Below are 16,948 nucleotides of genomic sequence, written 5' to 3'. Positions count from 1 at the left end.
ATCGAAATGATAAAACTCACCGTTGAACGACAGACACAGCATATCCAAAGATATCTTTGATGGAAAAAATATCAGCTGTCACCAAATCAAGCAAGGATCGAGGTGATTACCGCGTTTATGACGTTTGTGGCTGATGAAGGCCCCGTAAATAATCATAGTCTAACAAATGTTTTGTTCTAATTTCGCACAAATATAATATAACCAGTGACCTTACACCGAGGATGCGCTCCACGGATCGTAACGTGAATTTTCCATAGCAAGCAGAACCGGTATTTTGACCGGGTCAAACAGGGATACCTGCCGAACCAGATGGGCAGTTACCGGTTCCGGTTCTTGAAATACCGGATAGAAAAGCCAGTAATTCTATGGGTGACCGATTCTGGACATTTGGTGATTTTTGCGTTGCCGATGTTAGAGGGTTAACAATTCGGTACATTTGTATTCAGCGAGTAGTTTAACGAATGAATACGATGCTGAGCTCTACCGTCTTTCATAGAAAGACAGAACTATTCTAATTTGAACTATTTTTTCCAAACTATTCTCTTATCAAAATTGTGTGCCAGGAATACTTTTTCGAGTTATATATTTTGATGTTCACTTCTGTAGATGGATAGATAGTTATCCAAAGAAAGTATTGCTTATCAGATTCCACATAAACTCTCGTGCACGTGTTTTAAATGCCCAATCAATCAATTGGTTTTCGAATGGCTCGTACTATATTTTCACTTCAAATATTTACTGGTTTCGGTGTTAATTGTATTTGCAATTTATTCACCTATTTGTTTTGCCCAAATCCCCATTTTTGCAAGCCGCGAAAATCCGGAAATCGGATCGGAGATTGAATCTCCGCGAGAGATTTTCTGCGGTGTTAACTGTGCCACACGAAGTGAAGAAAAAATAAATGAAACCAAATGGACAGCACAATAACAAAACTCCACCGTTGGAAAAAAAACAAGAAACGGTACAGAAGCCGGTGCGAACACGGCTCCGGAACTGAAAACCAATCCGCTGGATGGAAAAAACGTACATCGCTTGTTGCAACAGATGAGAAATGAAGTTAAATGCTCCCTACTTTAGTGCGATCCACAGCATGACAGTGCCCAGCGTACCGGCTCTTCGAATCAAACCAAATAAAAAAAAACAGAATACAAAAAAAACATCAAAAGGACACATTCGTTCCACCAGCAAGCCGGACGGCCCCAGTGCTCCGCGGTGGTCACGTGCCGTTACAGCGAAAGCGAACGAACGCATGGAGCAGCTGAGATTGTTAAGAACAACCTCAAAGCAAATAAACAAAGAGTTGTACATTTTTCGTTACTTTTTTTCTGCATTCCACCCAAATCGCCCGCTTTCGATGGGTTGAGTTTTGCCGTTTGCTTGTCCACGACCAACTCGGTCATGCCAACACCTTTGGGGAAACGCAACAAGTGGGGATTTCTTTTTGGTTTCATTTTTTTTACCAATGTTGAACGCTGCTCACTTCATGCTAATTTTTGGAAGCGCAGGTTCCGGCCATCACCATGCCAAGTCGCCATCCGCCGCGCCGGCTAATGGCCAATCACGCTGCAAAAAACCACAACACCACAGCATCTATACGAGGCGAGGGAATCGTTTTGGGCTTAAAAAATCGCAAAAAATCGTCCCGGCAACAGCAAACAAACATAGGAAAAGATGTGTCCTGGGAAGGGATAATTGTTTCCCTTTTCACCGGCGTTAAATTCGCACTCCACGGCGCGAATGAATGGGGACGCCTCTGTTGAAACACTGGCATGGGGGCTCGCCTTGTCCTTTCGTATCCTGGTTGCTATTGATGACGATGGCTTATGCATTGGGAAAGCTGCAGAAAAAAAAATCGTTTGGCCGTTTTTTTGGCAATCGACACGGACTAGATAACCGTCGCCTCAATTTGGATGCAGCCATGGAACGGTGGCCAGCCGATGTCAATAGCCCCGGCTCCAAGCTAGGCATCGTGTGAACAATGAGAGATTCAGAGCTACACTTGAGCATGAGCGATGTAACTGGTTAAATGATTTTTTCGTTCCTTTATTAGTCTCGTGAGTTCGTTGCAAATAGTTTTGCAACCACAAATGATTTTCGTTTTATGTTTTGTTTTACAGAATAGTCAACCGAAACTAAACAACGAGGTTTGCAACGATCCGTTTGGTAATGATCTCTCGAAGCAGCTTTCGGGGGCGACCTTCCCACCGTCGATGGCGCAAATGGTTCAGCAGCAACAGCAGCTAATCACACTAGTCCCACAGACCCCGCTGCAGCAGCAACAGCCTTGCAAATGTGAATTCTGCGAGTATCTTCAGGCGAACCGAATTTCTCTTACTGGCGATCACTCGTTTCAGTGCGAGTTTTGTGGGGAAGGATTTTCCACCCAAAGTAGCTTCAACCGTCACCGGTGCGGTAGCACGGACATTCAAGTGTACCGCTGCGACAGCTGCCGCCGCGAGTATGGCAGTTCGCGAACAATGTCCACCATCAACACGTTCGAGCCGCGCGATAAGTGCGATATTTGCAACCGAAACTACGTGCAATCGCTACCCGAAGAGCAAGTATCCTGCGCTCCGACGGCCAGCTCAGCCAGTACCAACGATACCGGATCACTGGCAACGGGCATCCCGCTAATTGTGCCGCCGCATGGCATCGCTACCAACAAACCGTGTAACGCGATGCCTCTTTCGTCGATCGTTTCCGCAACACCGGCGGGAGCTCTCGCAGAAATTTCCAACGGTTGTTCCAGTGATCTGGGTACCATCGGTAATCGGACTATTTCGAGCAGCCCTACCGAACACGATATCAGCGCTATCGAGCCCTTCGTTTCGGACAGTGAATGCATAGGTGATTTCTGCGGCAACGAATCTCTTTCCCTCGGAGTAGCGGGTATGACACACTACGCCATGAAAAACATGGAACTAGCCTCGAATCGACTCATGAACACGACTTCTCTACACCCGGAGCCGGCCAAAACATACTTTGTGCTGGGAAACGTGGAGCTGCAGCAATTTCAGCCGGCCGCCATGAGTCCACCAACCGTCAGCCCTGCTGCTATGAACAACATCAACAATACGAACGGCAGCATGTCTTCGAACGGTTTCTTTCGTCTTCATACACCGCAACACACTTCCTATCACCTCCACCACCACCCGCAGCAGCCCGTGCTGGTTCCTAGTGCGCTCAACCATCAGACGCCTAAGGAGCACGAAGTGACCAGCTTGCAGCAATACGATCAGTACGACGATGAGGACTATTCGACGATGTCCGAAGATGAAGCTATTGTTCCAATAGTAAATATGATCACTTCAAGTGTGTCCCAGTCGCTAATTGGTATCTTTCAATTACAGGAACCCTATGCCAAGTCTCCGAAGCAAGATCAGGCCAAAACGGAGCTGCCGATACAGGACACGATAGTGGACACGAGCACGAAAGTCAGCATCGCCGCGAAAACGTCCTTCGCGGGAGGTATAATGCAAGGAATGGAGCAGCAATCCCAACCCAAATTGCCACCGGTCGTTCATTCGAACAGTACGTCCCCTGATGACGAGGAGGGAAAATGTGACTCCTCATCCTCGGTGACGCATTCTTCGTTTTGCATCGGTTCCGAGTTCCACGAAGCGTCGTCAACGAATAGGCCGAACAGCTACGCATCGGTCGATCGACCGTACAAGTGTCACATCTGCGATCGGTCCTACCGCAATCAGAAGAACCTCAAATCGCATCTGAAGGTACACGAGGGCATTCGAGCGTATCAGTGCGAGATTTGTGGCAAGAACTTCTCTGGCTCAAGCTACCTGGTGATACACCGGCGCCGCCATACCGGCGAGCGACCGTTCAAGTGTACCACCTGTGGTAAGGCGTTCGTGGACTCGCGTGCCCTCGCGGTCCACACGCGGTTGCACAGTGGCGAACGGTTGAAATGTGAAAAATGCGAGAAAACCTTTTCCAGCGTCAGCGCTCTGACGGTCCACAATCGGCTGCATACCGGCATTCACCCGTACAAATGCGAGATCTGCAGTAAAACCTTCCCTCAGTACAACAACTTGAAACACCACATGAAGAAGCACGAAGCTGGGCCGGAAAAGTCGACTCCGGGCGGCATATGTACGAATAGCACCAGCAGCATTTCGTCTGTGGGCAGCGATCCATCGGCGGAGACGCTGGGACGGCGTGAGTCAGGCGTCGCTGGAACTGCGCCACCCTCGACGGCCATGGTGCCCAGCTCGACCACCAACACGTTCGACTTCAAATGCCAAATCTGTAGCAAGCTGTACAAATGCTCGTCCGAGCTGCAGGAACACCTCAGGCAGCACAGCCGGGATCGCCCAAACCAGTGCGAGTTTTGTTCGAAAGTGTTTCCCCGATCGTCCCATCTAATCATCCACCGGCGCCGCCACACTGGTGAGCGGCCATTTAAGTGTAAATATTGTGACAAAGCGTTCGTCGACTCGCGGGCCCTCTCGGTGCATACGCGGTTGCACACGGGCGAACGGGTAAAGTGCGAAATCTGCGAGAAAACCTTCGCCAGCTCCAGTGGGCTGATAGTGCATCGCCGCATTCACACCGGGGTCCACCCGTACAAGTGTGACTACTGTGAAAAGTCCTTCGCCCAATCGACCGCCCTCAAGTACCACCTGAAGAAGCATGATATCGCGTCTCTGCCGACGACCACCACCACCGCCGCGGGTATCGATGCCGCCAAACCGTCGAGACAAACGAGTGCCAATGAAGCTCCCGCGGGCGGAAACGATCGCTACAAGTGTTTGACGTGCGGCAAAGTGTTCCGCTCGTCCGAGTACCTGGTGCGCCACCGGCGAACGCACAGCGGTGAACGGCCTCATCAGTGCGAGATCTGCAGCAAGCACTTTTCCACCATGAGCTACCTGGTGATCCACCGGCGCCGCCACACGTCGGAACGGCCGTACAAATGCAATTCCTGCGAGAAAGCGTTCGTGGATTCGCGCGCACTGCAAGAGCACGCACGGCTGCATACGGGCGATCGTGTCAAGTGTGAAATTTGCCAAAAAACATACTCCAGCATCAGCAATCTGATCGTGCACCGGCGCATCCACAGCGGAATTCACCCGTTCGAGTGCAGCAGCTGCGGCAAGTCGTTCGCCCAGAAAAACGCACTAAAGTATCACTTGAAAAAGCACGTTAAAGTGAACGGAGAAGTGGATGCGTTCGCCAACGACGCGAAGACGAGAAACAGCGATGCCTCACAGAAGCCCCTCAATGCATTATAATCTGCGATAGATGTACCAGAACCCAGAACCAACCAAACCACAAACTTTTATCAGTTCCCTTCGACAGCAAGATGCTGACCCAACAGAGTGCATGAGTGATTTCGATGTGCAAACAGAAAACCCACAGTCCACACTACCTACACTACCATCAACAATACAGTACATAGGTTTAATTGCTTCACCATTCATTACAGACTTCAACTCAATAGGATGGGTTGGATTGATAAGAAGGACCAAAAGGCGGTATCGTTCAATGAACAGCCCATTATTCAGGAATGGTGTGTTAGGGAAACAAATTGTCTACAACGAAAACGAAACATGGCGGAATGAAGCATGTACCAAATGAAAATTCTCTGTTCCGACACGATACCTATTTCTAAGAATGTTCCTGTTTGAAGGTGAGTTCATTGCTCGATAGATGCTTTGACTGCTTACAATCCTGTCCAGTGCCGAACCATTGCAACTACAAACGGAACCTCATCTCATAAGAAACAATAGTACATTAAGTCATCTTCAACTTTCAACATATTCCACATGAGTGATGTGTAATCGCGGTGGGGACAGAAACACCAAATGTGAACAGCACCCAGGGGAAGTGCAATCAGTCAGTCTTGGCGGCCAGAAACAGGGCGACACATTTCGCTGACCCGACACCAACGGAAAGATCACACTATTATTCCATGTGGAACATCGGTCTTAAAATACCATATATAAATAGCCCATAATAACAATATCAATAGAAACCGAGTGCAAATAATTCCCAATAGTCTTGATTGACACACACCAACCGCATCTTGAAATAGTAAGAAATAGCATAACGGATAACGAACCGGAACCCCCAAACACATACCATACAATAAATTACCCACAGCAAAATGCATCAATCCCAGCGCAGCTTGACCCAAAAATGCAAATCAAACCAAACTCCGCAAAAGGACAACAGAAACAAAACTAAAACGGCTATGCCCCACTCTGTCTCTGTAGGAAACAAAAGAACGGAACGAAATCTAATGCCAAACCGTGTGCGGATGAAGTGGTGCAGATGTTTTCGTTAGCGAACAATTTTCAACCGAAACACAAAAATTACGTAAGCCAAAAGAACGACCGTAGTTAATTTTTATACACAGTGTGTGAGCAAATGCCGAACCGTTGCCCGCAGAGGGGGCATATTTTAAATGCATCGATGGTCAAATGACATTTTGTGTTGAAATCTTAAAACATTGAGACAGCAAATTGAAGATGAAACCCAAAAAGAAACACTGAAACGGTTCAGAAGAAGCAAAAACAGCGTGAAAACACTGCACAGAGAAACGATGTATGAAATGCTGTTCTGAAAATTCGAAACTGGACAAAAATTGAAATATAACAAACAAGTTTGATCCGTGAACCAACAGACACTTTAAGTTTGAAGAAAAATGTAACAAAGCGTAGAGTAAGTGATGACAACAACCTGGACGTACGTTTCCCTCCCGAGTTATCGTGGATTTGTGGAAACGGATTACGAACCAGGACAGTGGGGCGTATAGACCAGGAACTTTTCTTTTTTAATGAAATGCCAGGATCGCAACGTGCGTCGTAAATCAATCAGTTGTATCTTGGCCCACATCGTCGATCCCTATCTTAAGTAGTCCGTTTCACCGGTATTTTCAACAACCGCACATTTCAAGTACAAGAGCGGTACTCGCCTCAGGTATGTGTAATTACATTCGAATCATGTGCATTTGTTTTTGATGCAATGTGTTACCTTTCAGCGAGGGGTGGTCTGATGGCGAGGTTATTGGCAACATAAATTTTGAAACGTTCCTTTTCAGGTTCGTTTTATCCTAGGGTTTCAATTTGTTGCTCCTATCCGGCGCCAGAAACAAGCGTTCGTTATTACCTTGGCTTCGTTAATACTGATAAACGGCTACTGATAGCCCCTTGGATGGATCGGGCTCGTTTATCCTCGTCCGGTTTGTGCGGCATGTCCTGTTTGATGCATTATAACTGACGTAGGCAGCTTCGCGAAGAACGGCAGTTTGAATGTCTTTATCATGGTAAGATAAGCTCGGCCAACCTCGTCGAACAAGGTGTTAATGAGTTCATAATCGAATATTTTCTTAATTTTCAGTTTGCTTGTGGAAATGCGAAGTATCGATGAAGAACATAGAAAATCTAAGTCCAAATTGTTTCCATGACCCGGGTCCGAAATAGTGAAGCAATCATCCAGCTACGGTTGACCATTGGCTTGCTCAACAATATGCTAATTAAATCCTTTTCCTTTCAAACACAATGCGAAGGCAAACAGTTCTCACGGACAAAAATGGGATGACAAAAGTCCTGTTTTAGGCAGACCTGAATTTGTTGATAAAAAAGTAACGAATTTTCGTGGTGATCAACGTTTCTCAGCAAGATTTCTCACGAGCCAGTTGCACCGCTCTGTGCCGGACCGTCCTGAGATGACCCGAAATAACGGTCAGTCAATATTGAGGCCAGTTTTCTTATGAAAGCTCGCAGCGTATGAGAACCGGTCAGCGACTGACCAGCTGACCACAACAGCGAATACCCTGAAGGGAAAGGATTCACAATTTAAGATCCTTTGCCCGGTATGTTTATTTTAATGCGTTTTCCCCCGTTTTGCCTTCTGGCGCACGCTAACTGGCTAACTGGTCCGACGGCCACAGCACACGGAGGGTTGCATTACCCGCGGAGAGAGTTGAATTAAAAAGCTGCTCCTTAGAACGACCCTTCTGGGACGGAACAGAAGGAGAATAGGAGAAAAAGGGACACTTCTCCCGTGCTAAGAATGTCTCAAAAAGGGTTTACGCTGACGAAATCCCAAGAATGGGATCTCTTTCTAATGTTCAGTTGTCATTGGTTCGCGTTCGTAAAAAATCTGAAAGAAAAGAGCACCCCTTCGCTTCCCTGTCCAGTAACAGTACTTTTTATTAGTTCAACTTCTGAAACTGGACAACGGCACGACATCAATATTTCTCTTACATCCATTAGGTGCGCTTGACCGTGAAACCGGATATGTCACTGATACAAGATGTTCAATTACAGCTTTCCAAACAGTGACCACGTTCGGCACGACCATTTAACACATGTTTCTGATGGACGACCCAACTGTGTTTTTGTTAGGCACATAAATTAGTTGCTGCTGCTGTAAAAAAATCTTCCAATCCTTTGTTTATTCTCCGGCGTGGGAATGCCGTTGGGGAGGTGATTTTTTTACACAATAATGACCCAACAAAAGGGCTAGAAAAAAGCCAAACTACCAACTGGTCAATTCTGGCAAATGCTAGAATCACACGCCCCACGTTAGCTCTTCATGAGCCGTTTAGTCGCTATTGCACCGCACGCAACGGGCAATGGCAAAGGAAGGACGCACGAAAAGTATTATTTCGACTAGAATACCACAATCATTTGTGCTGTTCCCGCGTACCTCAGAATGGGCCAAACGGGAATTATCAATGACACAATACACTGTAAGTATTCTTATGATTATGAAACCGATAGAATTATACGCAATGACCATGGATCATTTTTTCCCGCTCCGATTAATTGACAGATCGAATAAACGAAACAGAACCAATTAATCGGTTAGGTATTTCGCTACTATAAAAATATGAATCAATATCAAGCATTTGGAGACTGCTTCAGTTATTGTGTTTCGGTTTTATTGTAAGGGTTCAAATGTTTTTCCTCAGGTATTTGATTTCGGTAATCAACACTCCAACTTTACGCAGCGCAAAGATGAAAAGATGTATTTACATTCATCGTTAAGTTTCTTATACGCTAATATACGCGGCCCAGACGCTTTTCTGGGTTCTGCGAATTTAACCATCGTTTTATTTGCGACAAAACAGTTTTAAATTTAAATTAAAATCCCAAAAACACTCAAACTGTCACTCTTTGGGTCACTATGATTGACTTTTGGGTCATGAGTTCCTCGTAGCAGCTTCCAAAGCGAGAATAGAGAAAAACAGCGACCGGGAACGCAGAGTCAAAAAATACAGACCGAAATTTCCGGAGAAGAGTTGAAACCCAAGTGGACGTATGCGTAATTTCCCGTCGAACAAATCGAATTTCGCTGATCAAAACCAAGTGTAAACGAGATCCTAGTGTCCGACTTCCGTTTGAGACTCACATCTGCGTGAAGCGCCGTCCCAACTTCCTATAGTGGCACGAAAACGTCGAAAAGCTTCGTCGACCCACGCCGAACAGCGAGCGCCATATTTGTCCGTGGTGCGCGGTATCGATTTTTCCCTTTCGTGCCCCGGACACCGTGCTCGAGCTGCCCCGTTTGCCGCCGTTAGCCCGTGACGCCACCAGACCGTACCGCCACACCCAGCACTCGTCGACCGCGTAGCTGTGTGCGTGCGTGAGCCCTGCCCAGCCTCGCCCTCCAGACCGTAAACTTGTGCGATTTCAAGAGCCCTACGCGCTCACCCAACGTCCTCCCCCGATCGATCGACGACAGCTAGCCCCGTTCGCCTGCGATACAAATCCGCGCCTCCGACGACGACGACGGTAACCCATTTCTCAACAACTGAGCCAAACCAGAACCAAAAATAGTTATTCTCTTCGTTCCAAATGCCAGAAAGGGAAACCCTCCGTATGATTTTCTTCCCTGCCCTGTACCACCAACACCACCACCACCACAAAACCACCCCGCTACGCTTTCTTCCCAGTGATAATGCAGTAAAAGTTGCCGACAAAATCGACGAACCTTGTAACACGCGAAGCCCCTCTGCGACCTTGAAACGCAAATTCCCGCTTCATTATGGTCAAATCCAGTGCGCCCAGCATAATTCGGCGACGCACCGCATGATGGTCGTTGCCGGCTATTTTCTGCCTTTCGCCGCCGCTCGCCAGCAGCAGAAGCATCTATTTTCGTTCTGAATGTTCTTTTTTCCTTCCACTTGGTGGGTGTGCGTGCGCAGCCGCCGTATTGGCTGCATTTGGGATTTTCCTTAGAACAAAATCGGTCGATGATGCTTTCCGGTTGTGGTTTTCCTTTTGGTGGCGTTTTCACGCACCTTCCACGGCCCCCGAAACTGTCTGCTCGTATTCCGACCACCGATGATCAATAATGGAACATCGGTGAATGGCTTTTGCCACATGGAAAACGAAAAAAGTGGGAAAAGTTATTTTTGAATTGCTCAATCTTTCTGTGGCACATCTTCTTGCAACACGGTGTGCCGTGACTTTGCGATCAAGGCTTGCTTGGTGAAGCACACATCTCCACGGAATCCTTTCGTAAGGGTTTGCGCACACCAGCTTCATTTTGGGCGCCATTTCTGTTCAGCTTTGCTTCTCAACGTTTGCTTCCGTTACGCATCTTCGAACTGCGTGTTCTGTGAATCGGTACGGAACTGCCGAATCGTCGATTCAACCCTATATCCGGCCGCTAATCAAGTACGCTCTTCCTGCTCCGTGGTGTTGTATCGTCTTGCCGTATCCTATTTTACCCTTTGTTTTCTACTTCTCCATCGTGTTCATTTACGTTCCATCTTTCGATGGTACGATTTTGTCGTTTTTATTGCATGGTGTTCAGTTGGCACTCCGCGTGTATATGCTCCTGGTAGAATGCAAAAGTTAAAACACATATCCACACAACGATCGTCCTCGACAAACCAATGCGCAAAAGAGTCTCCGGCCGCCAAAACAAGCTCCAAAATCTCTACTCGACACGCTCTAAAGGAGGAGGCTGTGCAACTTTCTCTCTCTCTCTCTCTCGCTCTCTCTCTGTTATCCTTGCCATCATTTCACGACCACCACCAGATCACGAGCAAACCACCTAACTGATCAGCAAACAATGTTGTTTTGACGTAAAACAACAACAGTAGGCGCCTAGTGCAGCATCATCGGATCCGCAGCCAAAGCACCTTCTAAATCTCTATTGATCTCTCTCTCTTCTACGCGATTTCTTTATTTTTCGTCATGCGCCTTCTACGCTCGACCAGCAAGCGAAATGTGTTAGCGCGTTCATATGGTTCGATTAGCTGTGCTGCTGATGAGAAGTTTTCGTTACAACAATTTTACATAGGTTTTCAGACAATCTTTATGCTTGTTGAACACCCTTCGAACCCTAGTTTTCTGTTACTATTACGCGTCGGAAAATTCAATTTGTTCACATAGTAACGAGCGAAGTTTTGTGATTTCTAAACAGTCGAACAATTTCATCCTTTGTCCAGTAGGGATTATTCCTTCACCTTCCTTTGTTTTTAGAGGTTTGCCTAGGCCTTCTCTAGCTCTGTCTTCTCGCATAGATTTCATTGCATGCCGTAATACTCATCTATCGACGAAACAAACTACGGTCAGTGATACGGCGGCCTGTCGCTCGGTGTAAATTGCCCAACTAGTGCCGAAATTAACGCTTTTATTTATCCTGTTCTTTGCATCCTAGTGTTATTGCAATTTTATGCAGCATCGTTGCGATGTTGTGTGCGCATCCTGCATCTCGTGTTGCTTCCCACTTTGTCCGGGCACAACAGTTGCAGTTCCCGAGGACTAAAACTTCCCATTTCCTCCCCTTTGCATTTGAAAAGGCAAAATGGCGTTCCAAAGACATTGCCCAACGATGGCTCTGACCGTGATTGCGCAAAATAGCAGTACCAGCCACTTTTCGCATCGTTGTTTGCATTTTGCCTGACGCAAGAACTAAACTAAAAACGAAACATCAGACACCTTCTCAATCAAACAGCAACAACCTACTGGCATTGTTTTACAAGTAATCTATTTCTCGCTACGAACCACTATTCTGATCAATTCCACAGTCAAACACGTCGAAGAACTACTACTACTGCGCTACTACAGCTACTGCTCTTCGGAGGGGTGATTCGTATCAACCGTGTGTACTGCTCTCTCATCCCCTTGCTACCGATCGACGAAACACAGCAGGCGCGGATCCACTCATCTGTCCTGCGTCTCGAAGAGCAGAGAGAGAGAGAGAAAGAAATAGAGAAAGCGAAAGAAAACAGAGAGAGAGAGAAAGAGCAGGAGCGTCTACGAAACAACTTCTTCGACTCCTCATCCTTCGATTGCTGCGATCTACGTGCGTGCGATCTACCGGCGGTTCGTAAGCAAACCTAGCACAACAAACCCGATCAACGGTTGTCCTGTGGGGGCGGGTGTGGGTGTCTGTGGGCAAACAAGGGCGTGAGAGAGCGAGCGAGGGAAACCGTCGAAGGAGACGTGGGCGAAGGCGTTGAGATAAAAAGCACAAAACCCGTATAGTATATTTGTTCCGAGCAGAAACACCGACGATCTCCCGCGCGGCGGCAAGCACGGTAATGAGCGATCAGAAGGGCACGCGCGTCTACGTCGGCAACCTCACCGATAAAGTGAAGAAGGAGGATCTCGAGGGCGAATTCACCAAGTACGGTAAATTGAACTCTGTCTGGGTAGCTTTCAATCCGCCAGGTTTTGCGTTCATTGAGTTCGAAATCAAGGAAGAAGCGGAAACGGCCTGCGACAATCTGAACGGCCAGGACATACTCGGTTCGAAGCTGCGCGTCGAAATTTCCAAAGGCCGCCGTAATCCGCGGGGCGCTACGCGTGGTTTTGGCCGCGGACCGCCCAGCCGCAACGGTGGGGGAAGTGGAAGTAGCGGAACGGGCGGTAGCAGCAGCAGCTTCCGCAATGGATCCCGCGGCGGGTTCCGTGATGGGTCCAGCTATCGGAGCGGGAGCGGCGGTGGCGGTGGCAGCGGAAGTAGCAGCTTCCGTGGTGGCAGCCGCAGCTCAGGGCGGTTCGACGGCGGTTATGGTAGCAGTGGCGGCGGCGGCGGCGGTGGTGGTGGCGGACGCTCGACCGGTGGCTACAGTCGCGACGGTGGACGCGATGGGGGCAGCGGAAGCTTCGGTGGTGGCTATGGCGGTGGCCGCAGTGGTGGTGGTGGCGGTGGCGGTGGTCGCTTCCGCTCGCGATCCCCGGTTGGGGCACGCGGTCGGTACTAGAGAAGAGGGCAGTAGTACAGCAAACCCGCACAAACACGAAATGGGCATCCTTGGTCTCTCCCTCCAGGTTTGACACTCCCTTCGGTGATTGTCTGCTCAATCCCAATCCCGGTAGTAGCAAAAGTGGCCACCGAGGGGACGCAAGAAAATTTTGGTAGCATTTAAGAAAGAACGAAAGCAAAAACCACACTGTACATTTTATAGTCATATGAGGAAAAGCGCGATGGAGTCCTTTCTAATTTTTTCCTAAAGACGCATTTTCGTTTATTTTTCCTCACATCACCACAATTCCCGTTTGGCATGGAATAGTTTTATTTTTAGTTTAAAACCTGCGGGATTGGGCGCGTTCCGATCACTTCGCTCGGTGTTAAGTTTATTTTAAGAAAATGCGACAGATAGTGGCTTGTTTTTTGGGGGCGGCGGCACGTCCGTCATGACGCAGAGTGTCGCAGAACGCAGAATTCAAAGTAGGGTGAAAACTGGAAAAGCCAAAGGTAACTACTCGAACAAAATGTAGCTTGTGTTTTGGTGGGGCTTCATCGAATCCAAAGCAAAGGTAACTGTAAAACATATACCGCAGCACACCTCCAGGTTCTCTAGTGCATACCACGCAGCGCATATAACCGAAATTGAGCAATGTATCCAATAAAACAGCACCACTCTGTGGTGACGACGATGAAAACGGCGTGACGCATCGCTCAACAGCTCATTCTGCCTACAACGAGTAAAAACCAAATGCCAACCTTTGGCCAGTGTCTCTCTGCATTATTTTATATGTGTTTTAATATATAAAAAGCATTATTCGGAGCAGGATGAGCTGAAACGAGCTACATTGAGCGAAAAACCATTGTGAAGTCCGGCTCGAACGAGGATGTGTAGAAGTGTGGCAAGTTAAGTTGCATTGAGACCAGTTCTTTGGCAAGCAGAGCGCAACAGCGTCCCTCAACTCGCTAATCATCAAGAGTAAAGGGAAAGATCTTTTCTGACCGCACCAAGCGATGCGCTTTGGTCCCAAACGTGTACCAGTGAGCCAACATATTCAAGAAATGAACAATAAAATCGTAGAATCAGAACGAAGCTAGTTCCGTCTTCTGTTTGAATATCCGAAATGTATAGAATTATTTGTGCTCAGGCGAACCAACATCCATTTTCCATTCGCCGGAAAGAAAAACACCGGAAAAAATTCTTGCGTGCAATTAAAAGCATAACTGCCGAATTGTGTACAAAATTACACTCGTATAAAATGACTCGTGTACAAAACTACTCGCTGCATTTCATATTACACTGTCTCTTTCTTTCGCGCATGTGTTGCGCTTCGAAAGCTATCTCGCTTGCCTTTCCTTGCAAGTTCCATACAAACGGGCGGCATGTAATGCAAGAACTAACAACGGCAACGTCTTTTCGAACGTCTCAGAAACCACTTTTCAACCCATTACAGAAATTCAGTTCTTATTAGACACCGCCTCGCCCTCGCTCGAATGACCTCGTTTGAACCATCCTTCCATACATCTTTTGATTGTGCTTCCACCTGTTCGACGGGCACAGGACATCGTGTTCCCTTAGAAGACGCACGGCACCGGTGCGTAACTGACCCTATGAGACCGGCCAGGGGACCCTTGTTTTCGTTCTCCCTTTCGTTCTGCGTCCGTTTGTTGCACGTGCGCGTTTATGATCGAGCATAAAGGTATGGACACTTTCATTAATGAGATACTGAAGACCGTCCGTCCGTCAGACTGCGGAGCGACATTACGGGTTTCGGACGTCGCTTCCGTTGGTTAATATTGATTTGAATTATTCATACGCTTCCAGTTTTGCTTTAGGAACGATGCCAGTTTCGTGATTCGTGCACCATGTATTGGTCACGCACTGTGCAACAACGGTGACGCGATCCATTGGTTCGACTCAGAGACTCAGGGCAGTTCTCTCGCCGATGCTCTCTTGCTCCTGCTGAAGCCGGCCAATGTTGGACCCCTTTACTGAGGGTGTTGGCCCCCCGCAGTAACAGACTGGTTGTGTGTATGTGTAACCAAGAGAGAGAGAGAGAGAGAGAGGTGAAAAGCGTGCTCCGATGGCGTTTCGGTTGGGGTTCCTGTGCATCAGACGGCGTGTTTGAGGTTAGTTCAACTTCAGTCTCGCGGTGCGTACCTGTGTTGCGTTTCGTTGTGCGGTTCGTTGTGTGTTCCCTCCACCGTTTTGTTGTCCCCTTTATCGAGCCGCGCCCTACCAGCTACGGTTACAATACGTGAGTGCCCACCGCAAGGATAACGTGCGGTAGTGAATTTTCCAACAATTGTCAAGAAAAGGAACACGCAACCCACAACTTTGGGGCCGTCTAGAAAGTGCATCCAGAAACTCCATCTTTCATCGGTCAGAGAGGGGCGGCGGCGAGTCCCCCCACCGGCGGGGTCCCAGGAGCGGACGGTTACGCGGTTTGTGCTGTCCGTTGCTTCGCCTTTGACGCCTTCCCTTTGCGCGCGTGTCTGTGCGGGCTTTTGTCTGTGTTGGCCGTTGTTTTGCAGTTGATTCCTCTCTTTCTTGGCGCGCCGTCGAGTGAGACAGTACCAGAACAGGTTTTCGTAGCCCCCCACGGGTTGTGTTTGCGCTGGAATGTTGCCGCTCGCGTACTGATCGTGATTGCCAGGTCGCCCCCCACTGGAAGAAGAAACATAAATGTTGGCCAGAACCTGGCCCAAGTTGCGCGAGTGAGCCGTGGACGAAGTAATGCCGTAATGTGTTTTGTGCCTGCGGATGGCCATATGCCGATTGGAACAACCGAGACGGCCCTTTTTGGGCTTTGTTGTACAACCGCGAACAATGTTGTAGCTCCCGCCCTGGAGGTCAGGCGATGCTTGCAGTGATTTATGCAACGTGCAGTCAGCCGAGAGCCACTCGAAGCTTTGTAGCGCTGTAGTCGCCGGCTGGCCGGAGAAGGGATGCCGTGACCTTGGTGGCGCCAGCTCGTCGCCGCCAGCATGTGACTCACTCGCTGCGGAGATGTCTTTTTGTCGTGTGAGAAATCTGGGTCGGTGCGCAATCAATGGCAAAAATCGATTTGAACAGCGCCCTTACGGTCAGGCTCCGGAGACAGCTGACTGCGGAGCGGACAGTATCTCTGTGGGATCCATCTGCAAAACAAACAAGCGGCCGGAGTCCCTAAGTATCCCCAAACAACCCGCAACTTCTCGGACCAAATTTCGGAGCCATTAAAACGGGAGCCCTTACATTTCGGACTCGACCGTTCCGTTAGCTACGCCAAAGCCGCCCGGTCACCGGGAAGTGACTTTTGTTTGCGTTTCAGCCGGAAATGGTTATTGTTTTCAAGCGTTATTGTTGTTTACTTTCCAGCCGGTCTTTCGCACTCGCCTTGGTGGCCAGACGAGGCTTGTGAAAGCGCATTGCTAAACTGCGATGGCCAAACACGGTAACGGGGCCCTCCGAATTAGGGGCTCATGTGCATTGTTTATGCTTCTTTCTGGCGCGCTTGTGGAGGGGCCGAAAAAAGGTTGCCCTTCAGTTGGTTTCGGATAGTTTTCCCACCTTTGTGTTGCGGTAATTAAACCATTCTCTGCTGCTAAAAGTGAATGTCAACTTTGTTGTTGTTCATTTGCATCCTTCCTTCGGTCGTTAGGATTCGAGCCACCGGAACACAAGACTCGATCATCATTCTGATCATTAAGCCGAGCCTCGCAGCGTACCGACACATAGACACGCTTGGCCCTCTCGTATCCTGACCCCCTCTCGGTGTCTGACTTCATA

General features: G+C 48.3%; 1 protein-coding gene across 1 annotated transcript; it reads left to right on the top strand.

Annotated features, from left to right (window-relative positions):
- Nucleotides 1–9,260: 9,260 nt before the first annotated feature.
- Nucleotides 9,261–14,238, top strand: LOC131208640 (RNA-binding protein Rsf1). Its single transcript, XM_058201448.1, has 2 exons — nt 9,261–9,761; nt 12,011–14,238. The coding sequence occupies exon 2, from the start codon at nt 12,527–12,529 to the stop codon at nt 13,190–13,192; it is 666 nt and encodes a 221-aa protein (XP_058057431.1). The 5' UTR covers nt 9,261–9,761; nt 12,011–12,526; the 3' UTR covers nt 13,193–14,238.
- Nucleotides 14,239–16,948: the final 2,710 nt, after the last annotated feature.

The sequence above is a fragment of the Anopheles bellator genome, chromosome 2, assembly GCF_943735745.2.
Source record: "Anopheles bellator chromosome 2, idAnoBellAS_SP24_06.2, whole genome shotgun sequence".
Lineage (NCBI taxonomy): Eukaryota > Metazoa > Arthropoda > Insecta > Diptera > Culicidae > Anopheles > Anopheles bellator.
Note: the sequence above shows the minus strand (reverse complement) of the source record. Positions and strands in the feature narration are given on the sequence as shown.